The sequence below is a fragment of the Hypanus sabinus genome, chromosome 12 (genome assembly GCF_030144855.1).
Source record: "Hypanus sabinus isolate sHypSab1 chromosome 12, sHypSab1.hap1, whole genome shotgun sequence".
Taxonomy (NCBI): domain Eukaryota; kingdom Metazoa; phylum Chordata; class Chondrichthyes; order Myliobatiformes; family Dasyatidae; genus Hypanus; species Hypanus sabinus.
Genome location: NC_082717.1, coordinates 52841938 through 52865649, shown reverse-complemented (window position 1 = coordinate 52865649; position 23712 = coordinate 52841938). Strand labels below are relative to the sequence as shown.

Genomic DNA, 23712 nt, shown 5'->3' with positions numbered 1-23712 from the left:
AGAAGTTTATGAGTGCTTTTGTTGACAAACCAAATCTTTTCAAATTTCTAATGAAGTATAGCCATTGTCTTTTATTCTTTATATCTACATCAATATGCTGGGACCAGGTTAGGGGTCCTTAGAGATCTTGACTCCCAGGAACTAGAAACTGCTCACTGTCTCCACTTCTGATCCCTTTATGAGGATTGATGTATGTTCCTTCATTTTACTGTAGCCCCCTGGGTCGCCTCAGGCTCACTCAGCTCGCTTCCGTCTGGGGGAGCAGCCTTCGGCCCCGCCAAACTGGATAATCAGCTTGTGTGGATGCTGTGTGATGTCCCCCACCTGCCAAATAACAGACAGTATACTATAAGCGATTAAACAATTACACTTTATAGAGATTACTAGAACTAAGTGATTAATAACGATACAGTATTAATGAAGGAAAAGAAAATAAAGAAAAGGCACCAAAACTTATGAAAGTCCAAACCACTTTGTGCACAACCGTTGGAGCTCAATTAACGAAGTCTTCTGACCATCATTCGATCCTCTCAGACATCCTCGACTCGTAGCGCAGGACCTCCCGAAGTGATCAACCAAGCACGTCTGTCTTTGTCTCCTCTCCTCGCCGAACCTCCTGGCCTCGGACCCCCACTTGGGGTCCGTTCCATCGCCAAGCTTACAACATCGCGTCCTCTCTCTCTCTCTCTCTCACCCCCGGCGCCGACTCCCCAAAATGCTTGCCAACAATCAGCTTACAGACCCAGAAGAAAGAATAACATTAATCCCAATTGGTTAACAAATGAATACAATTCACGATATCAGTAATTTTAACCCAAACAAACTCTGAGAGAAAGCACTTATCATAACAAAGAAGCATTCCTACTTCTAACAAAACAAAGAAGCCATTTTGATTAACATACGCAGTAACAAAAGAAAAAAAACCCTTCACAAAGAAACCCCCTTACATTACCCTTCCTGAAGTCCACAATCAGTTCTCCATCTTACTGATACTGAGCATAAAGTTGTTACTGCGATACCAGCTAGCTGATATCTCTACACCCTCTCATCTCCACCTGAGGTTCTACCAACAATGGTTGTATCATCAGCAAATTTATCGATGGTATTTGAGCCATGCCTAGCCACACAGTCATGGGTGTAGAGAGAGTAGAGCAATGGGCTAAGCACACACCCCTGAGATATGCCAGTGCTGATTGTCAGTGAGGAGGAGATAGTATCACCAATCCGCACAGATTGTGGTTTTCCGGTTAGGAAGTTGATGATCCAATTGCAGAGAGAGGAACAGAGGCCCTGGTTCTGTAGCTTGTCAATTAGGACTGTGGGAATGACGGTGTTAAACGTTGAGGTTTGCATTGTCCAGGTGATCTAATGCCATACGAAGATCCATTGAGATTACTTTTGCAGTAGACCTGCTGTAATGATAGGCAAGTTGCAATGAGCCCAGGTGCTTGCTGAGACGGACGTTCATTCTAGTGATGACCAACCTGGCAAAGCATTTCATCACTGTAGATGTGAGTGCTACTGGGTGTTAGTCATTAAGGCAGCTCACATTATTCTTCTTAGGCACTGGTGTAGTTGTTGCCTTTTTGAAACAGGTGGGAACTTCCAGCTGTAGCAGTGAGAGGTTGAAAGTGTCCTTGAATGTGTGGTTATTTGAGTTACTGTCACCTTCCTGTCCAAACCAGTCTGGCTTTTCTCCTCTGACCGCTGTCATTAACAAGGTATTTCAACCCACCGAACAGTCACTCACTGGATATTTTTATTTTGTTTTTTTTTGTACCATTCTCTGTAAACTCTATAGACTAGAGGTTTTTGTAGACCCAGACACTTTCTTCCAGATCATCTATGAAACAGCTTATTCTTCCTTTCTTAGGTATTTCTTTTCTTTTCATGGTGGCTGGGGTTCTGTCAGAGCCAATGATCTACAGTTCGAAACTACGGTTTGCCCTCAAGCAGTGGATTTTTGCACTGTCCATGCAGACTGGCATTTTGATATCTCCAGGAGTGGCCTGGAAGACGTGCTTGAGTGATCTCTCTTTCTCTCTATCTCTCTCTAACTCTGTATCTCGAGAGAGAGCGGCTTGGAGAAATGATGGAAGTGATGCAGAAGATTGTAACATTGGAACAATGAGCTGCCAGTCTCTGCTCTCATTGTTGAAGGAGCGATCTCTCTCTCCCCCTTACTGGAGAGACAGCCTGTCTGAGATACCAAAGTACTGAATTATGGATTGCAGATTTTGACGGACTCTAAATCAAGGTCTCTTGGGGGGGGGGGTTTGCTATTGCTTGATTGGTGGGGAGTGGTGGTGCTTGTGCTGGTGCAAGTGGGAAAGGGTAGATGCTTCTACTGCTGCTTGCTTGTGGGAGGGGGAAAGAGGGCTTCGGGGTTCTGATATTAGTATAATACATTTTTGGACCTTTTTTTGTGGATGTCTCTGTGAAGAGTAAATATTTCAGATTGTAAACTATATACATTCTTTAATATTAAACTAAAACATTTGAACCATGAAAATCCCAGGCGGTCAGTAGTTTCTGAAATGCTCAAACCATCCCATCTTGCACCAACAATTATTCCTCCATCAAAGTTACTTAGATCACATTTCTTCACCATGCTGGTTTGATCCGAACAACAACTGAACCTCTTGACCATGCCTGCATGCTTTTATGCATTGAGTTGCTGTCATGTGATTGGCAGATTAAATATTTGCAATAACGAGTAGGTGCACAGGTGTACCTAATAAAGTGGCCGCTGAATGTATTTCACAGTTATGAAGCTAGATTCTAAGTGAGTAATGAAAAACCCATGGTTAAACAAGAAAGATCAATGAGATTGAAAGAGAAGTTTTGCCTCCTGTAAGTTTTGTGGTGAACTTCAAGACTGGAATAATTTCAGAAGAGAAAATAATCTAAAGGCAAACTAGAAAGGAGTTAAAAAAAGACCACAAGGTTTCTTGAAGTCTATATATAAAAAAAAGAAGGGAAATCCATGCAAACAATGGCATTTTAAAGAATGAGGCTGGGGAACAAGGAAATGGCAGAGGAGTTTAACAGACATTTTGCAAATGATTGAATTTTTTGAGGATGTGACTAAACACATTGATGATGGTAGAGCAGTAGATGTAGTGTACAGTATATGGATTCCATTAAGGCTTTTGACAAGGTACCCCATGCAAGGTTTATTGAGAAAGTAGGGAGGCATGGGATCCAAGGAGAAATTGCTTTGTGGATCCAGAACTGGCTTGCCCACAGAAGGCAAAGAATTGTTGTAGACGGGTCATATTCTGCATGGAGATCAGTCAACGGTGGTGTGCTTCAGGGATCTGTTTTGGGACCCCAACTCTTCATGATTTTTATAAATAACCTGGATAAAGAAGTGGAGGGATGGGTTAGTAAATTTACTGATGACACAAAGGTTGGAGGTGTTGTGGATAGTGTGGAGGGCTGTCAAAGTTACAGAGGGGCATTGATAGGATGCAAAACTGGGCTGAGAAGTGGCAGATGGAGTTCAACCCAGATAAGCATGAAGTGGTTCATTTTGGTAGGTCAAATATTATGACAGAATATAGTATTTATGGTAAGACTCTTGGCAGTGTGGAGGATCAGCGGAACCTTGGGGTCCGAGTCCATAGGACATTCAAGGCTGCTGCACAGATTGACTCTATGGTTAAGAAAGCATATGGTGCATTGGCCTTCATCAGTCTTGGGATTGAGGTAGGAGCTGAGAGGTAATGTTACAGCTTTATAGGACCCTGGTCAGACCCCACTTGGAGTACTGTGCTCAGTTCTGGTCACTTCACTACAGGAAGGATGTGGAAGCCATAGAAAGGGTGCAGAGGAGATTTACAAGGACGCTGCCTGGATTGGGGAGCATGCCTTATGAGCATAGGTTGAGTGAACTCAGCCTTTTTTCCTTGGAGTGACGGAGACAGACAGACAGACATACTTTATTGATCCTAAGGGAAATTGAGTTTTGTTACAGCCACACCAAGAATAGTGAAGAAATATAGCAATATTAAACCATAAATAATTAAATAATAATACGTTAATCATGCCAAGTGGAAATAAGTCCAGGACCAGCCTATTGGCTCAGGGTGTCTGACACTCCGAGGGAGGAGTTGTAGAGTTTGATGGCCACAGGCAGGAATGACTTCCTATGACGCCCAGTGTTACATCTCGGTGGAATGAGTCTCTGGCTGAATGTACTCCTGTGCCTAACCAGTGGAGTGGATGGGAGTGGATGGAGTGGATGGGAGTCATTGTCCAAGATGGCATGCAACTTGGACAACATCCTCTTTTCAGACACCACCGTCAGAGAGTCTAGTTCCATCCCTACAACATCAGTGGCCTTACGAATGAGTTTGTTGATTCTGTTGGTGTCTGCTACGCTCAGCCTGCTGCCCCAACACACAACAGCAAACATGATAGCACTGGCCACCACAGACTTGTAGAACATCCTCAGCATCATCCGACAGATGTTAAAGGACCTCAGTCTCCTCAGAAAATAGAGACTGCTCTGACCCTCCTTGTAGACAGCCTCAGTGTTCTTTGACCAGTCCAGTTTATCGTCAATTCGTATCCCCAGGTATCTGTAATCCTCCACCAGGTCCACACTGACCCCTTGGATGGAAACAGAGGTCACCGGTGCCTTAGCCCTCCTCAAGTGACCTGATAGAGGTTATAAGATGATGAGAGCCATTGATCACGTGGACAGTCAGAGACTTTTTCCCAGGGCTGAAATAGCTAACACGAGAGGGCACAGTTTTAAAGTCCTTGGAAGCAGGTACAGAGGAGATGTCAGGGGTAAATTTTTTACACTGAGAATGGTGAGTGCATGGAATGGGCTGCCAGTGACAGTGGTGGAGGTGGATACGATAAGGTCTTTTAAGAGACTCTGGGACAGGTACATAGAGCTCAGAAAAATAGAGGGCCATGGGTAACCCTAGGTAATTTCTCAGGTAAGGACATGGTTGCCACAGCTTTGTGGGCCAAAGTGCCTGTATTGTGCTTTAGGTTTTCTTTGGTTCTAGCAGAAGTTACTTGAACATCCATTAACATTAAATAATGGCAGAAGGAATTAAACATCATAACAATCACTAAAGTATTAATATTAGTCAAACTAATGGGGCTAATGATTAATAAGTTCACTGGCCCAGTGGCTTGAGTCCTTGGATATGAAAAAAGTGTCTACTGAGATGTTGGGTATATTGTTCGCAATTTTCCAAATCACCTTATGTTCTTGAAAGCTAAAGGAGGATTGAAAAACAGTATGTGGAGGAGCCCTATTGAAAATAGGAGTGGGCACAGTAAGCAGGTAACCATATACTGAATAATTTATCATTAATTGTTGGAAACTATTATAATAAATTATTCATGTAATGATATCAGCACACTTGGAAAATCATAATTTAATCAAATTGAGTGCAAGATTTTGTGAAGAGGAACTCATGTGTGACAGATTTATTGGAATATTTCTGAGGAAACCATAACCAGGGTGAAAAAGATGGGGCCATTAAATGTATCGTATTTGGACTTCCAGAAGACATTCAGCAAAGTATTTATGAAAGATTTGGTCATTAGAATAATTCTTGAAAATTGAAATACAGAGGATTCTGGTTAATTTGTCCACCAGCTAATCGAGGCAGTGGCTTATTTGGGACAACTCTTTTAAAAAAAACACTAGTTGACAAAATGGCCGGGATTTCTTTTTGAAGATTTGGATGATGTAATCATCGAAAGCATTGTATGAAGGCATTGTATTGGCTCTAAGTGTCCGCACTATTTTTGTTCATTTATGGTCAAGCAGAAGAACACAGCATGTCTGTTGTATCTGATGATCAAAGTGAAATCTATGCAGGGGAGTTTTCACAGTGGAAATCCTGTGGCACTGAGGCAGTTCCACTCTCCTGACCTCAGAAGTCTGGGTCCAGTGGTACAATTAGTCATCAAAAACTGCGATCTTCCTTGGTCACTGTGGATAGCCATGATTTCTTCTGCACTTTATCAAGCCCTTTGTCCTTTGTTCTCCAGGGAGCATTGCAGAACTGCCTTCTTGGCCATGTGACTTCACTATTACTCTCACCTGCCCAGTCCACCAGAGCTGAGTTCACATGCTAGGACAGGTATGTCCCTACTTCACCGAGGTATGGGTGCACTGACTACCCTCACCTGGTTTGGCCTGCCTGTCAGAGCAGTGCACCCGGGTGTGGCTGCTGTCATATGCAAATTGCTACTTGGAGCCACAAGTGAGGGCTGAGTGTCTGGTGGGGACTTCTGGTGGGGACCAAAGGTGAATGAGCTGACCCAGAATGGACATGAAAAGCCCCTCCCTGAATACCCTTTACATAGCATTGTACAGTGGATGAATTCCTCTGTTGATAACTACTAGGAACTAATACACAATTTTTTTTACAGCACTGTAATAGCATTGGTGTGTTCTAATTTGTTCTGCATTGCATTTAAATACATCATTTGTTGCTCAGTACAATAGTAATTTGTCTTTTTTTTATACCTTTTTAACTATCTCCATGAAACTATGGCTAATTGAGGTAGCTCTTTACTTGGGCCAAAGTGTACTGGTTCTGATGTGTCACAGTTAATTGGAACCCATTGCATATTTTGTTGCTCCATTTTGTGAAATATTTCTTGACAAGTAAAGGTCGGGTGACAATCAATACTGGTGCACTGCAAGGATGCATGCTCAGCCCACTGCTCTACCTTCTTGACTCCCACAACTGTGTGGCTAGGCACAGCACAGACACCATCTACAAATTTGCTGATGACACATTGTTGTTGGCGGAATTTAAGATGGTGAGTAGGAGCCAGATAGATCAGCTGGTAAATATGAACAGGTCTTTTATTTGACAAAATGAGACACAGCAGGCATAATTTTGAGACCCTTTTGAAGGAAAAGGCCTGTTTTACCCAATATTACAGGACATCTTGTATGCTAAAGATCAAAGGAGAGTTCTATATTTACGATGCATCTACAATGCTTCCTTTGAATTACATGTAACTTTCACACCTCCTTCTTCACACCCACACTCTAGACAATGTTAATCAACTGTTTAGTCTTTGAATTAACTGCTGTTTTCACAGCTCTAGGAACCTATTGTCCAGAGCTATATTTTAAATTTAATCTACAGTTCATATTCAGATCTAAATGCTGGTTGCTGAAGTTAGTTGCTTTACACTCTAAGTCCAGAATGTGCTCTAACAACCTCAATTGGGTAAGGCAAGACTATTAACAACACACGCACAACATGCTGGAGGAGCTCAGCAGGCCAGGCAGCATCTAGGAAAAGAATACAGTCGACATGTTAGCCCGAAACATTTTGCTTGGATTTCCAACATCTGCAGATTTTCTCTTGTTTGAGGCAAGAATATTATATCACTCTTGTCTTAGTCTGACAATATAAATTGAACATCTTCTCCAGAGCTTTGGGTACAAAAAGAATGGAGAGAAAATAGATCTGAGGAGAAAGAGATGGGGAAGATATTTTTCTCTTTCATCTGAGCAATCATGATTAATATGGGAGATCACTTTGTCACTTTATTCCTTGGAGAATATTCTGGTTGTAAGATGTAATTTCTATTTCAATGAAAAATGGTTCCAGTTCTTGCCAGGAGTTCTCATTCATTGCATGAGATGATAGCTTGTTCCAGGCATTCATTGCTTCTGGCAAATCCATCTCCATAGATTTAAAGGAAGATTTGGCTTCACATTCTTTAGATTGAAACCTAAAACAATCTAAGAAAGACAAAATCTTAGCCCTGATATCACCCTATAAACCTCTTTAAATTACCCCATCTAGGCTTCACTAAAACACATTGTCAATAGAACTTCAGACTGCCTTCATAACAGAAACGCTTCATACTGAACCTCTCTTGCACCTTTCCAGTCTCATCCATATTAACGGTTTGAACATAGGCACCTGCATTACATTTCTTAGTCAAGATAATGTGTAACTCGCAGGACTCTGTGCACCTGTTGGTCTTGTGATAGAGGTCAATGGTTTGGGAGGTGCTGGGTAATCAGGCGTTTTGTAGATGGGGTAGAGGGAGTAAGCATGGCTGATAGATGCTGACAGCTTTGCCACAAAATGTGTCATTGTTCTTGATTGTTGTTGGAGCTGCCCTCATTTAGACTTGTGAACATGAAAACCTATTGCTCTTTCTCTGCATAACCTTTAGCTCTGACTAGACTGGACTCTGACTCTAGTGAAGATATTGTCTCAACAGGGCTATAAATTGTATGCCATGAATTTCTCTAACTTTTCAGCATTTCCTTGTATGATTGAATGATTTATTTCCAGATGATACCCTGGTCGAACATTTTAAGTATTGAATGTACCAGGACACAGATGTCTTGTTGAGGGAGTTTGAATGTCATGGAATTTTTCATTCTGTACAAGGGAGAATTTACTTCTCCACCCTAATTTACATATGATTCTCTGTGCACAAATATGTTCTGTCCAAATGATTTTGTAATTCATTTTAACTTCTGCTTTTGATATGCGACTGCCTATCAATTTAACCACTGGCGGAAATTTCCGGGGAAAAATTGCTGGAGTGATTCTCCTGTTCCATGAGTTCCTGTTGCAAGTTCCGGAGCACATGGGCAGAAATTCTAAATCCATTCCAGAAGTAGGAGATGCCAAAGGTGTCAAGTGCATAAGCTAGATAAGTAGGAATGTATAAATCAGCAAGCATTTCTTTTTATGACTCTGCAGTGGGTGTAGAATTGGTGTAAAACATTCACAGACAAACTGGATCCAATCTTGTGTTTGATCAGCCAACAACAGACAGATCAAAAATGAAGGGTTTGCATCCAGTCATTGAATTATGCTGGAATTTCTTCATTATTTTGATGAAAGAAAAATCTATAAACACAGTTTTTGAAATTTTCTGTGTATTGCCTTTTCCTGCAGGTTTCTGGCTGATGGATAGGCAGAGGAGTTTTGGAGCAACAGTACGTGTAAGTCATATCATGAATGCAGTGAAGAAGCTTGATGTATCTTTTCTGGTTGAACATTGCCATGTTCACACTAACCACAGAAATTCCTGGAAATATACTGTACTTAATAAGGTGGCCAATTAATGTAGGTCTCAGTTACCAAGAAGTTTCCCTTCACAGTCAGTCTCACACTGTACACAATATTTCACCATTATTTTCTCACTCCAGGCAGCTTTACAATACAAGTGTTTCCAATATCCTTCTGGCCAAGAGCTTGAACATGATTATTCTCTAATTTCAAAAAAGAGTGAGGAAAATTAAACTAAACTAAATTAAAGTGGTTGCATTTAATTAAATATTAAAACCAATATCAGGGAACTTAGAAATGGGAAAAATATATTAAATAGAGGTCATAAATATTGGAAGCTAGCTATGAGTAAGAATGAACAACAATCTAAAGAATATGTCCTCCTCTGCAAAAAAAAAATAAAAAGGGGATACATTCATTTTGAATTATTTGAACTGCTGATTAATCTATTGGCTCTCTTTCTAAGTTTTCTATGCCCCAAATGCTTATTTAAACTAGGCTAACAAAATAATCTTGCTGAATAACTAAGATTGTAGAAAAAACTTTAAGCCAAAACAACTTTTGAATCAGTGGGGATTGAACTTCACTTGCCCCATCACTGAACTGATCTCACAATCTAGATTGTTAAGTAACTGAGTCTGAGGACCAATGTTCTCTCTAATTCGTAATGACCAATATGTGCAAAAAGTCTTGTGCTGTGCAATTTTTTGCCCAGTGACAACAACATGCATGCACTGAATAATTTCTTCAATAAAAGCAGTATAAATAAGCCAGTTCTAAAATCTGCAGATAAATCATTGTAAACTCCACGTTGTCAGCACCATCCGTATCAGAAACCAGAAAAGGAAATGTGATTTTGTACGATCTAGAAATATACTTAACATGCCAAGGAGGTAGATGGTGACAACCTTTTGTGTGCAGTTTAAATTCCTTTGTGCACTAGTAGCAAAAGGTGTGTGCACGTGCAAATATGCCACCTTAGAGAGAATATTGCTGAGGACAAGTGAAGCCAGGGATCTTGGAGAATTAAGGAACAAACAGATTGAGCAGGAGAGTGAAAGTAAGCCAGAAGATCAGGAATGAACTTCTCAAATGGTGGAGCAGTTTGGGGTGGGGGAAAGAGAAGGTCACATAGAATGATTATGCACATCAATACGAGGCTGAGAGCATGGTGCAGGAAGGAAGGGTTCAGGTTTTTGGATAATTGGTCTTTGTTCCAGGGACATTGGGATCTGTTTCGAAGGGACGGTCTATATCTGAACCGGAGGGGTACTAACATTCTTTGCAGGAATGTTTGCTGCTCGGGGGGGGGGGGGGGGGGCGGGTTTAAACTAGATGTGCAGGGGGCAGGGATCCAGATCCAGAGGGTTGGTCAGAAGGAGCATGGGGTTAAATGTGTAGAAGGGTTGGGTGATCTTGAGAAGGTCATCAAAATTCAAGGTGCAATTAGCCCGATGGAAGTTCAAGGAGCTGGGTTAGGTACAATAGACAGTGTTTTAAGCAAAGAGAGGAGGAATGGGCTAAGAATTCTATACTTGAATGCGCGTAGTGTCAGAAATAAGACAGATGAGCTTGAAGCTCAGATGAAAATGGGGAACTACGATATTGTTGGGATAACGGAGACATGGCTGCAAGGGGATCAGGCCTGGGAATTGAGTGTACCAGGGTATACGTGCTATCGTAGAGACAGAAATATGGGAAGAGGGGGTGGGGTGGCCCTGTTGGTGAGGAATGAGATTCAGTCCTTAGCAAGAGGTGACTTGGGAACAGGGGAAGTAGAGTCTGTGTGGATTGAGCTGAGGAACAGTAAGGGTAAAAAGACCCTAATGGGTGTTGTGTACAGGCCTCCAAACAGTAGTGTGGATATTGGGTACAAGTTGATTAGGGAGTTAACATTGGCATGTGCTAAAGGTAATGCAGTCGTTATGGGAGATTTCAACATGCAGGTGAACTGGGAGAATCAGGTAGGTGTTGGACCCCAGGATAGGGAGTTTGTGGAGTGTCTAAGGGATGTATTTTTGGAACAGCTTGTGCTTGAGCCAACCAGGAACGAGGCTATTTTGGACTTGGTGATGTGTAATGAACAGGAATTGATAAGTGATCTTGAAGTAAAGGAGCCATTAGGAAGTAGTGATCATAACATGATAAGTTTTTATCTACAATTTGAGAGGGATAAGGGCAGATCAGAGGTGTCAGTGTTGCAATTAAATAAAGGAGACTACGGAGCCATGAGGGAAGAGCTGGCCAAAGTTAAATGGGCGGATGCCCTGGCAGGAAAGACAGTGGATCAGCAGTGGCAGATATTCTTGGGGATAATACAAAAGATGCAAAAGCAGTTCATTCCAATGAGAAGGAAGGATTCAAAGAGGGGGAAGGGGCCACAGTGGTTGACAAAGGAAGTCAGAGATTGTATAGCATTAAAGAAAAAGAAGTATGACAGGGCTAAGATGAGTGGGAATACAGATGATTGGGAAAGTTTTAAGGAACAGCAGATCTTAACTAAAAAAGCAATACGGAGACAAAAAAATCAGGTATGAGCTCAGTCTAGCCAGGAATATAAAAAGGGATAGCAAAAGCTTTTTTAGCTATGTGAAGAGAAAGAAGATAGTTAAGAACAATGTTGGCCCCTTGAAGAATGAATTGGGAGAAATTGTTATGGGAAACAGGGAAATGGCAACAGAATTTAATGCGTACTTTAGATCTGTCTTCACCAGGGAGGACACAAGCAATCTCCCAGATATATGGATGGGGCAGGGTCTTAAGATATCAGAGGAATTGAGACAGATTGACATTAGGAAAGAAACTGTGATGAGTAGACTGGTAGGACTGAAGGCTAATAAATCCCCGGGTCCAGATGGTCTGCATCCGAGGGTTCTAAAAGAGGTGGCTCAGGAAATTGCGGATGCATTGGTAATCATTTTCCAATGTTCCTTAGATTCAGGATCAGTTCCTGAAGATTGGAGAGTGGCTAATGTTATCCCACTTTTCAAGAAGGGAGGGAAGGAGAAAATGGAGAACTATTGCCCTGTTAGCCTAACGTCAGTCGTGGGGAAGATGCTTGAGTCCATTATTAAGGATGAAATAGTGGCATATCTTGATGGCAGTAATAGGTTTAGGCCGAGCCAGCATGGATTTACCCAAGGGCAAATCATGCTTGACTAATCTGTTGGAGTTTTTTGAGGGTGTAACAAGGATGTTAGACGAGGGTAAGCCAGTGGATGTTGTGTACCTAGATTTTCAGAAGGCATTCGATAAGGTGCCACATAGGAGATTGGTGAGTAAAATCAGAGCTCATGGCATTGGGGGCAGGGTTTCAACATGGATAGAAAACTGGTTGGCAGATAGAAAGCAAAGGGTAGCAGTGAATGGGTGTTTCTCGGACTGGCTGGAGGTGACTAGTGGGGTACCACAGGGCTCTGTATTGGGACCACAGCTCTTTACGATTTATGTCAACGATTTAGATGAGGGCATTGAAAACTATATCAGCAAGTTTGCTGACGATACTAAACTGGGTGGCAGTGTGACATGCGAAGAGGACGTTAGGAGAATACAGGGAGACTTGGATAGGCTGGGTGAGTGGGCAGATACTTGGCAGATGTCATTCAATGTGAATAAATGTGAAGTTATCCACTTTGGAAGCAGGAACAAGAGGGCAGAGTATTGTCTGAACGGTGTAGAGTTAGGTAAGGGAGAAATGCAAAGAGACCTAGGAGTCCTAGTTCATCAGTCAATGAAGGTGAATGAGCAAGTGCAACAGGCAGTGAAGAGGGCAAATGGAATGTTGGCCTTTATTACAAGGAGAATTGAGTACAAGAGCAAGGATGTTCTTTTGCATTTGTACAGGCCCTGGTGAGACCACACCTGGAATATTGTGTACAGTTTTGGTCTGCAGGTTTAAGGAAGGACATTCTGGCAATTGAAGAAGTGCAGCGTAGATTCACTAGGTTGATTCCTGAGATGGCAGGGCTGTCTTACGCAGAGTGATTGGAGAGATTGGGCTTGTACATGCTGGAATTGAGGAGATTGAGAGGGGATCTGATTGAAACGTTTAAGATAATTAAAGGATTTGATAGGATTGAGGCGGGAAATATGTTCCAGATGTTGGGAGAGTCCAGTACCTGAGGGCATGGATTGAGAATAAGAGGTCAGTTGTTTAAAACAGAGTTGAGGAAGAGCTTCTTCTCCCAGAGAGTTGTGGAGGTGTGGAATGCACTGCCTCGGAAGACGGTGGAGGCCAATTCTCTGGATGCTTTCAAGAAGGAGCTAGATAGATATCTGATGGATAGGGGAATCAAGGCATATGGGGACAAGGCAGGGACTGGGTATTGATAGTGAATGATCAGCCATGATCTCAGAATGGCGGTGCAGACTCGAGGGACCGAATAGTCTACTTCTGCACCTATTGTCTATTGTCTATAACTTGCTCTTGTTTTGTTGTTCCATCAATTAATGCAGAAATCTGGCTCCAGAATCAAAATCAAAATCTGGTTTATTATCACTGACATAGGTTGTGAAATTTGATGTTTTGTGGCAGCAGTAGAACGGAATATATAAAACATTACCATGCGTTACAATTAGAAATGCAGATAAAAATAGATATGTTGTCCTAAAAGGGAGCATAAAGTGAGGTGCTGTTCATGATCCATTCAGAAATTTGATAGCAGAGGGGAAGAAGCTGTTGCTAAAACATTTGAGTGTATGTCTTCAGGCAGTTAGAAGTTATACCCCAGTAAGTTGCTGAGTTCCTTCTTCCATTAGTATAATTCTGGTCATGTGAGTGTTTCTTGGCTGTGATATTGATGGAGAATCAGGAATATTGTTGAGAAGTTTGGAGCAGGGAACTGGAGAAGAGAGAAGAGGCATGCAACTTTTGGTGGTGATGATGGTGTTGGTGTGGGATCTAATGGTCAGAAAGTGAGTTTGGTGAGGTCGAGGGGAAACCATAATAATTGGGAAAGAGATGGGAGCAGGCAGTGAGTGTAGATTAGAGGGAGGGATCAAAAAGATTGAGGTAAGAGAGAGTTTGGACTAGCTGGATTGTTGCTACAGGGATATTGTAATCTTGGGATGGGAAGAGAAATCAGTTTGCTGGAGATGGTGCAGGGGTGTGGTATCTGATCATGGTGCTGCTGATCAGACAGACAGGTGGCTGGAGATACAGCACTCTTGGTGGGCTGTGAAAGCTCCAAGCAGTGCTACAAATAGACTTTTTCCCTCAAGCTACAGAATGCATTCTCTTTGGTTGTCAGCTCACAAGAGCCTTGGGAAATAATGTAGTTCGGAGTTAAAACTTAACTGGAGATGTGCTCCGAGACTTTGTAAAATGTTTAAATGAACAACCTGTCAGCTGAAACCAAGCTTCTTGTCTATTAGCTTCCTGCAATCATTAAAACAGTAAATGTGTGTATGTTTAAGAAAAAATATTATAATTTGAAATTTAAAATATATTTTTACACTAAATACTCTGGATACCTTAAAAACTTGAATCATAAAACATTTAAATATGTCAGATGGCTGATAAATCTATTTTTCCAGCAATGTGGAAAGATTTACATCAGAAGAGAAACCTACTCCACAGTTTAATTGCTATTTGTTGAACAATAGATTCCATTTAATTTTCATAGGAAGAATACTTCAGAAGAAAATCTCCAGGCTTACCACTGTAATTAAATCTCAGCACGCAAAAACAGATATCAATATGCCAAAACAGCAAGGTGAATCTCAGTAGATATATTTCTATTTTCTAAAATAAATATTTTTTATTCTGTCACCTGTGTGCCAAGATAAGCTCAATCTAGTAACTTGTTGGATCATCTTCATTTGCATCCTAGTTTCCCAATATAACAAGCTTGGGTGATTTCACATAACTAAGCTTTCAACAAGCGGTTATCCATAATTTCCATCAGAACTCCACAGCAAAAACTCAATGAACAGAGATGGAGCATTGATCTATCTCCTTTGAACTACTCCTGCTCTGCTACTCTAAACTGTTTGATTTGCCCGGCTTCTGGAGGAGGAGGAGGGCAGCTCTAACAAAGATAGTATAACAAAGAACTAATTAAACCTGACAGGGTGCAGGATGATTTCACAAGGTTGTTGCTGGTTTGGAGTGCCCAAGTTGGAGGGAAATTGGATGAGGCTGTGTATGGTTTCACTAAAGTACAGGAAGCTGAGGAAGTGACATGATCCAGGTACTTGGAATTATGAGAGGCATAAATAGAGCAGAAACAGAGTTTCATACAAAGATAGTTGGTGTCTGAAATGAGTTGAAATAGGAAATGGTGGAAGCAAGTATGGTAAATAACATTTAGAAGGATTCTGGACAGGTACTTCAATGAACAGTGCATAGAGGGATTTGGAATTAATGGGGGCAAGTGAGATTACTATATTATAGGCATGATGGTTGACTTAAATGCAATGAGCTCAAAGACCTGTTCCCATGCTGAACAACTCCACGACTAGGGTGAAGGTAAGAGAATAGTGTTGAGATGGGTAAATCAGCCATGATGGAATGGTGGAATACACATGATGGGTTGAATGACCTAATTTGCTCCTATGTCTAAGATAAATGGTTAAAATAGAAAGCTCGTGTCATTTATTTAAGTTTCCTGCAGATCTATAAAAATACACTTTGGGATCTTAAGTGAAGTTCATCGAAATTCTTCATTCTTTTTCAATTTATACCCTTTTAAATGTAGATTCAATGTATTTAAAGAATAAAGGCAAATGAAAGTTATTTGATTGAGAATAGAATGATATAATGAAAAAGGAAAAATATAATTTTAAGGTTTGGTACAGAAAAAGCACTTGGAGAGTGGTGAGGGAATTAAAAAGTAATATAAGAAGAACAGTGTAAAAAGATGTGCATCAACCTAAAAGTGATATAAAACTCTATAAACAAACAAAAAAGAATGGCCATGTTGATTACCGAGAAATGAAGAGAAATTCATTGATGAAGCAGAGGGTATAACAGAGGTAATGAACCTCTGTACCTATTGTATCTGTCCACAAAAGAAACAGATGAAATTAAGATATTTGCTGAAATGTTTGCCATCACTCAAAATTAACAAAGTCACAATAAGGCAAGGTATTTCCTTTTCCTTTTGATTTCACCAGTCAGTGGAGTAGTCTTCTCTGCCTATGAGATGTAGGAGATCAGAGAGAGTGTCAGCCAGAAATATGTCCAGCTGTAGCTCCTCTCAGACTGCATGGACCAACTGGAGTGGCAGATGGACTCGCGAAAGAGCATGCAGGAAGCATAGAGTGTTATAGATAGGAGCTTCATGGAGGTGGCAACTTCAGCTAGATATGTTGGATAACTGCTCCGAAGGGTAGGCAGTCGTGCAGAATTCTCCAATAGCTGTTTCCGTTTCAAACAAGCTTACTGCTGTGGAAATATTGTAGGGGTGGGGAATGAACTTTCAGGAGAAAATGATAGCAGCAGTCATATCAATGACACTACAGCTGGCTTTGATGTATAGCAAGGTAGGTCAAAGACTAGCTGATCAGAGTTGGGGAATATTATGTTCCCATGAGGAAGAATGATAACAGTGGCCAGTCTTGACCATAGAACACACAAAGTAGTGGTGGAGGTAAATGACCTGTTGTGTTCTGCAGTAATCAGTACTGGAATCTATAAAATTGGTGGAATTACAAGGAAGATTGTCAAAAGATTCAATAGAATGAGACCCGATGGAAATGTGGGCAGAGAAAAGGCAAACAGAGTTTAATCCATACCGTGTAAGTTCCTGGAAATTCAAATTCAAGAGGAAAGTATACCGTAAATGGTAGGACCTTTAGGATCATTGATATACAGGGGGACATTGGGTTGCAAATCTATATCTCTCCAAATCTGCCAACATGAGTAGGTAAAGAAAGCAAACAGCACACTTGCCTTCATTAGTCAGAATGCTAGGTATAAAATTTGGGACATCATATTACTCTGTACAATACTTTGTTAGGCTACATTTGGTGCATTGTGTGGACTTCTGGTTATAGCATTACAGGAATGAATTGGAGTCTTTAGAGAGGGTGCAGAAGAGTTTTACCAAGATGTTGACTTGATAAGAGAGTACTAGCTATGACGAGGTTGGATAAAGTTAGATTCCTTTCTCTGGAATGTCAGAGATTGAGGAATGACATTGAGAATGTGCAAGGTCTCAGGTCCCTGGCATTTTGAGATAAGACCATAAGACATACCATATGAGCAGAATTGCACCATTTGATTCATCAAATCTCCTTTTCCATTGGTGATTTATTATCCTTCTCAACCCCATTTTCCTGCCATCTCTCGATATACTTTAACACCCTTACTAATCAAGAATCTGTCAAACTCTGCTTTAAATATACTCAATAACTTAGCTCCGCAGCAGTCTGTGGCAATACATTCCATAGATTCACCACCCTTTGGCAAGAAATTCCTGCTCATCTCTGTTCTAAAGGGACATCCTTCTGGTCCGAGGCTGTACACTCTGGACTCCTCCGCTATAGCAAATATCCTCTCCATATTGTCTTTGTCTAGGCCTTTCAATACTTAAAAAGTTTCAATGAGATTCCCCCACTTCATTCTTTCAATCTTCCGTGAGTACAGGCCTAGAGTCATCAAATGCTCCTCATATGTTAATCCTTTCATTTCTGGGATAATTTTTGTGAACTTCCTCTGGACATTCCCTAATGGCAGTGCATCTTTTTCCAAGATGAGGGTTTCAAAACTGCTCACAATATCCCAGGTGCAGTGTAACCAATGCTTTATATAGCCCCAGCATTGTATCCTTGATTTTATTTTGTACTCCTCTCAAAATAAATGATGACATTGCATTGTCAATGATCCCTCCCATCCAACAATCACTTTGATCAGGCAGGAGATGCTGTAATATTAGGGCAAGAACTGATATAATGAGAAATAGCTTCTTCCTCCAGGCCATGAGACCACTGAACTCATTGCCACCACCCAGGTCTCACACATATGAAGCTCCAGCAGCATAATACTGTTTACCTTTTAATTTATGTCGTAAGTATACATTTTCATTTGTTAATTTATTAGTGGTAATATCACTTTATCTGTTGTGTGTCTCTTATATTTACCTTTGTTTATGGAACATTTTGTTTAGTGGTATACATGTGTATGGTAGAAATCACAATGAACTTGATTCTCCTAAACTAAGTACTTCTGCAGATGCCCTGATTCCTCAATATTACCTCTCCCCCATCTATATTTGTATTGTCTGCAAACTTGACCAGAAAGCCATCAATTCCATCATCCAAAATGTTGACATATAACATGAAATGAAACAGACCCAATACCGACCCCTGTGGAATACCACTAGTCACCAACAGCCAACTAGAAAACACCCCCTTATTCTTACTCTTTGTTTCCCACCAAATAGCCAATCTTCTCTCCTTTCCTGTAATACCATGGGCTCTTATCTTGCTAAGTAGTCTCATGTGCAGCCCTCTGAAAATCCAAGTAAACAAAATCCACTGATTCTCCTTTGTCCTGCCTGTCATTTCTTCAAAGAATTCCAACAGATTTTCCAGACAAGATTTCTCCTTAAGGAAACTGTGCGGACTTTGGTTGGCCTATTTTATCATGTGCCTCCAAGTACCCCAAAACCTCATTCTTAATAATTGACTCCAATATCTTCCCAACCACTGTCAGGCTAAATGGACTATAATTTCCTGATTTATTTTTATTTTTTTTTTTGCTTTCCTCCCTTCTTAAAGAGTAGAGTGATATTTGCAATTTTTCATTCACCGGAGCCATTTTAAAATCTAATGATTCTGAAAAGATCACTACTAATGCCTCCCCAATCTCTTCAGGTACCTTTTATAGGACCCTGGGATGTAGTCCATCTTGTTCAGGTGACTTGTCTACCATCAGATCTTTCAGCTTCCCAAGTGCCTTCTCCTTAGCAATAGCAACTACACTAACTTCTGTACCCTGACACTCTTGAATTTCTGACATCCTCTTTCTGCACGTCATATCTTTTCAGTTTTACTTAGTGTGTAATAGTTATCAGTCAAAGGCTTTTCGTGGACACTATCATGGCATAGCTATTCACTGCCGGAAGCTTCATAGAAATTGTAAGCAAATATTAACTTTCAGTTTGTATAATAATGTTCCAAATAAGACTTGTGCTATTACTGGTATGGATTTTATGTTTTTTTTTTGCTAATTATTTGTCCACTGCCTCAGCTTGCTTTTTTACATAGTTCCTGAAGAGGAGTCAACACTATGGCAAGTCTGGGTAGAAATTTAGTGTCACATTGAAATATGCCACGAGCTCATTAATGTTTTAAGGTTTTCTGCCTCCAAAGATGGTCTCAACTTTCTTTTTAATACCTGCTCATTTTTATCTGGTTACAAGACCTGAATAAATTATTTCCTGCATTAAGGTACAATTGCTTTACTGAAGCATTACATTGATGAAGATTTTTAAACTCTTCAATTTACATAGGCTTTTTTTCTTGCTGGCAGTTTCAATTAGCTTGTAATCCTTATTGCATACACAATTGGTTACCTCCTCGTATTTTAGAACACAGACCAGTAAAACAGTACAGCATATCCAAATCATTTCTAAAACTCACAAAGAGCGGGGGTCCCAGACCAGGTCCCTGCAGAAAACCGTTGGTCACCAACATCCAGGCAGAATATGCCCCATACACTACCACCCTCTTGTCTTGTGTAGGCAAACCAATTCTGGATCCATATAACTAGGTTTTCCTGGATCTCATGCCTCCTGACTTTCTGAACGAGAGTAACATGGAGAACTTTGTCAAATGCCTTACTATAATCCATGTACATCACATCAACTGCTCTGTTTTCTTTTTTTTTGTAATTTATTTTTTTTATTGAAGTTCATCATCAAACAAACACTTCCATAAGATGTGTTTCAGGCATTGTACCTATATATCATATAGTTATATATATATCACAAATCTCCACCAAGTATTTATCTGAGGTACACACTTATAGGAAAGAGTGGAGAGAAAAAACAAGCAAAAGGGAAGAACTATGTGCAAGTAGGGAGTGATCTTTTGTTTTTACAACAGATTCATTGATTTGTGAGAATAAAGTCATGCCTATGAGGCATTATTTAGTTAAACCATTTTTCCCAGTATGAATCAAATTGTTCCAAATTGGATAAAATTCTCTTATGTTTGATTGGATTTAATCGCCCATTGACATTAAAAGAAATGAATTTTACCTTGAACTTAGCCATCTGTATTTATCTGTCAATGTACCATTGAAATTAGAATAAAACTTAATCGATCTACTCCCTGGACAAATACGAACCAAGAAACACAGGTAAGAACAAAAATGACAACGAGCGTATAATTCCAAGGCTGAGGTCACTAGTAGATGACCCTGCATTGAGCCGTTGAGCTAGAGGAAATGTCTAGCTGTGGGGGATAACCCCTTCCTACTTGTGAGTTGAGGGCCCCCAATGCAGTATTCATAAAAGTCAGTAAACAAATCCATTACACAGAAAAGATTTCCCTGTGTACTCCTCCTATATATATTCTCATTTTGGTGGGGAAAAAGGAGTAAGTGAGCGAATAAAGAATAACAACGAAGTAATATAAAATCAATAGACAATAGACAGTAGGTGCAGGAGTAGGCCATTCGGCCCTTCTAGCCAGCACCACCATTCACTGTGATCATGGCTGATCATACATAATCAGTACCCCGTTCCTGCCCTCTCCCCATATCTCTTGACCCCGCTATCTATAAGAGCTCTATCTAACTCTCTCTTGTGAGAGAGAGACTTGGCCTCCACTGCCTTCTGGGGCAGAGCATCCTACATATCCACCACTCTCTGGGTGAAAAAGTTTTTCCACATCTCTGTTCTAAATGGCCTACCCCTTATTCTTAAACTGTGGCCTCTAGATCTGGACTCACCCATCAGCGGGAACATGCTTCCTGCCTCCAGTGTGTCCAATCCCTTAATAATCTTATATGTTTCAATCAGATCCCCTCTCATCCTTCTAAATTTCAGTGTATACAAGCCCAGTTGCTCCAATCTTTCAACATATGACAGTCCTGCCATTCCAGGAATTAACCTTGTGAACCTACACTGCACTCCCTCAATAGCAAGAATGTCCTTCCTCAAATTTGAGGACCAAAACTCAACACAATACTCCAGGTGGGGTCTCACCAGGGCCCTGTACAGCTGCAGAAGGACCTCTTTACTCCTATACTCAATTCCTCTTGTTATAAAAGCCGGCATGCCATTAGCTTTCTTCACTGCCTGCTGTACCTGCATGCTTGCTTTCATTGACTGATATACAAGAACACCTAGATCTCATTGTACTTCCCCTTTTCCTAACTTGACTCCATTTAGATAGTAATCTGCCTTCCTGTTCTTGCCACCAAAGTGGATAACCTCACATTTATCCATATTAAACTGCATCTGCCATACATTTGCCCACTCACCCAACCTGTCCAATTCACCTTGCATTCTCATCACATCCTCCTGACATTTCACACTGCCACCTAGCTTTGTGTCATCAGCAAATTTGCTAATGTTACTTTTAATCCCTTCATCTAAATCATTAATGTATATTGTAAACAGCTGCAGTCCCAGCACCGAACCTTGCTGTACCCCACTGGTCACAGCCTGTCATTCTGAAAGGGACCCGTTAATCACTACTCTTTGTTTCCTGTCAGCCAGCCAATTTTCAATCCATGTCAGTACTCTGCCCCCAATACCATGTGCCCTAATTTTGCCCACTAATTTCCTATGTGAGATTTTATCAAAAGCTTTCTGGAAGTCCAGGTACACTACATCCACTGGATCTCCCTTGTCCATTTTCATAGTTACATCCTCAAAAAAACTCCAGAAGATTAGTCAAGCATGATTTTCCCTTCATAAATCCATGCTGACTCGGACTGATCCTTCTACTGCTATCCAAATGCGTTGTAATTTCCTCTTTTATAATTGACTCCAGCATCTTTCCCACCACTGACGTCAGGCTAACTGGTCTATAATTCCCTGTTTTCTCTCTCCCTCCTTTCTTGAAAAGTGGGACAAAATTAGACACCCTCCAATCAGCAGGAACTGTTCCTGAATCTATAGAACATTGGAAAATGATTACCAATGCATCCACGATTTCTAGAGCTACCTCTTTAAGTACCCTGGGATGCAGACCATCAGGTCCTGGGAACTTATCAGCCTTCAGACTCAACAGTCTATCCAACACCATTTCTTGCCTAATATAAATTTCCTTCAGTTCATTCTTTACCCTAGTTCCTTTGGCCACTATTACATCTGGGAGATTGTTTGTGTCTTCCCTAGTGAAGACAGATCCAAAGTACCTGTTCAACTCATCTGCCATTTCCTTGTTCCCCATAATAAATTCACCCGTTTCTGTCTTCAATGACCCAATTGTGGTCTTAACTATTTTTTTGCTATTCACATACCTAGAGAAGCTTTTACTATCCTCCTTTATATTCTTGGCTAGTTTACCTTTGTACCTCATTTTTTCTTGGTGTATTACCTTTTTTGTTATCTTCTGTTGCTTTTTTAAAAGCTTCCCAGTCCTCCGGTTTCCAGCTCATTTTTGCTATGTTATACTTCTTCTCTTTTATTTTTATACTGCCCTTTACTTCCCTCATCAGCCACGGCCACCCCTTACTCCCCTCAGGATCTTTCTTCCTGTTTGAAATGAACCGATCCTGCGCCTTCTGCATTATTCCCAGAAATACCTGCCATTTTTGTTCCACTGTATTATTCCATTGAACTTTGGCCAACTCCTCCCTCATAGCTCCATAGTTCCCTTTGTTCAACTGTAATACTGACACATGCGATTTTCTCTTCTCCTTCTCAAATTGTAGGTTATAATCCATATTATAATAAGTATTTCTCAAGATAAGTATATCACCGTGTACTTTTGCTTTCATTTAGCTTCTCAACATTTTTAAAGTTAGCTAAACCTTATGGCTCTTCTGAAGGGGGTGAGGACTGTCTTTGGGAAACTCCTGGTCTCTTCCTGACATATTTCTTTCGGCCTCCTCCCGTTTCCTGCCTTCTCGATTCTCGCACTATTTCCCAAGCGGAGCGGGACAGTTCCTCAGTCAGGCTTTTCCTCATTTTGGTGACACTGACGGGCAACCCTCTGGCCTTCATGTCTGTAGTTGCCTCTTCCACCGTCTGGTACAACTGCGTCCCGTTGTCATAAAACACTCGAAGTTTAGTAGGGTACGGAGTTTGAAATCTAATCGTATTTTGCTTTAGTACTCGCTTTACTTCAGAGTATTCTTTGCGTTTCTGTAGGACCGCGGGGGGGGGGGTAATCTTGGTCGAAATATATTAATTTATCATCGAAAAACACTCTCTTCTTACCCCAGGCCCTTGGTAGAATCTGTGTCTTGGTGCTGAACCGAAGGAATTTAATTATTATAGAGTATGGCTTTCTGTCCTGGGTAGGTTTCAGAACCAGTGTGCGGTGTGTCCTCTCGATTTCCAGCTCCACAGTTGAGGGAAGATCCAACGCGTCCCGCAGTAACTTTTCAACAAACTCCGTCATAAACGAGCCCTCCGCTCCTTCGGGAACGTTGTAGATTCTGATATTCTTCTGCCGTGATCTTCCCTCCAGATCAAGCAGTTTACCTTCTTGGTGATGTATAATTTTTACTGTCTTGCTCAGTATCTGTTCCACGTTTTGAACG

The 23712-nt window shown here is 40.9% G+C and overlaps 1 protein-coding gene across 1 annotated transcript; it reads right to left on the bottom strand.

Moving 5' to 3' along the window:
- Positions 1-309: 309 nt before the first annotated feature.
- On the bottom strand, positions 310-23320 carry LOC132402876 (uncharacterized). The gene is made up of 2 exons (XM_059985923.1): positions 22542-23320; positions 310-733 (listed from the first exon to the last, which is right to left on the bottom strand). The coding sequence occupies exons 1-2, from the start codon at positions 22942-22944 to the stop codon at positions 531-533; spliced, it is 606 nt and encodes a 201-aa protein (XP_059841906.1). The 5' UTR covers positions 22945-23320; the 3' UTR covers positions 310-530.
- Between the last annotated feature and the right edge of the window lie 392 nt (positions 23321-23712).

What these genes read in the sequence shown, in the direction of transcription:
- LOC132402876 (XM_059985923.1), bottom strand. Translation starts at nt 22,944, where the DNA reads ATGAAAGCAAAAGTACACGGTGATATACTTATCTTGAGAAATACTTAT. An exon ending in AACAGAAGATAACAAAAAAG is followed by an intron (nt 734 to 22,541) that starts GTAATACACCAA and finishes TGGGTCTGTAAG; the next exon opens with CTGATTGTTGGCAAGCATTT.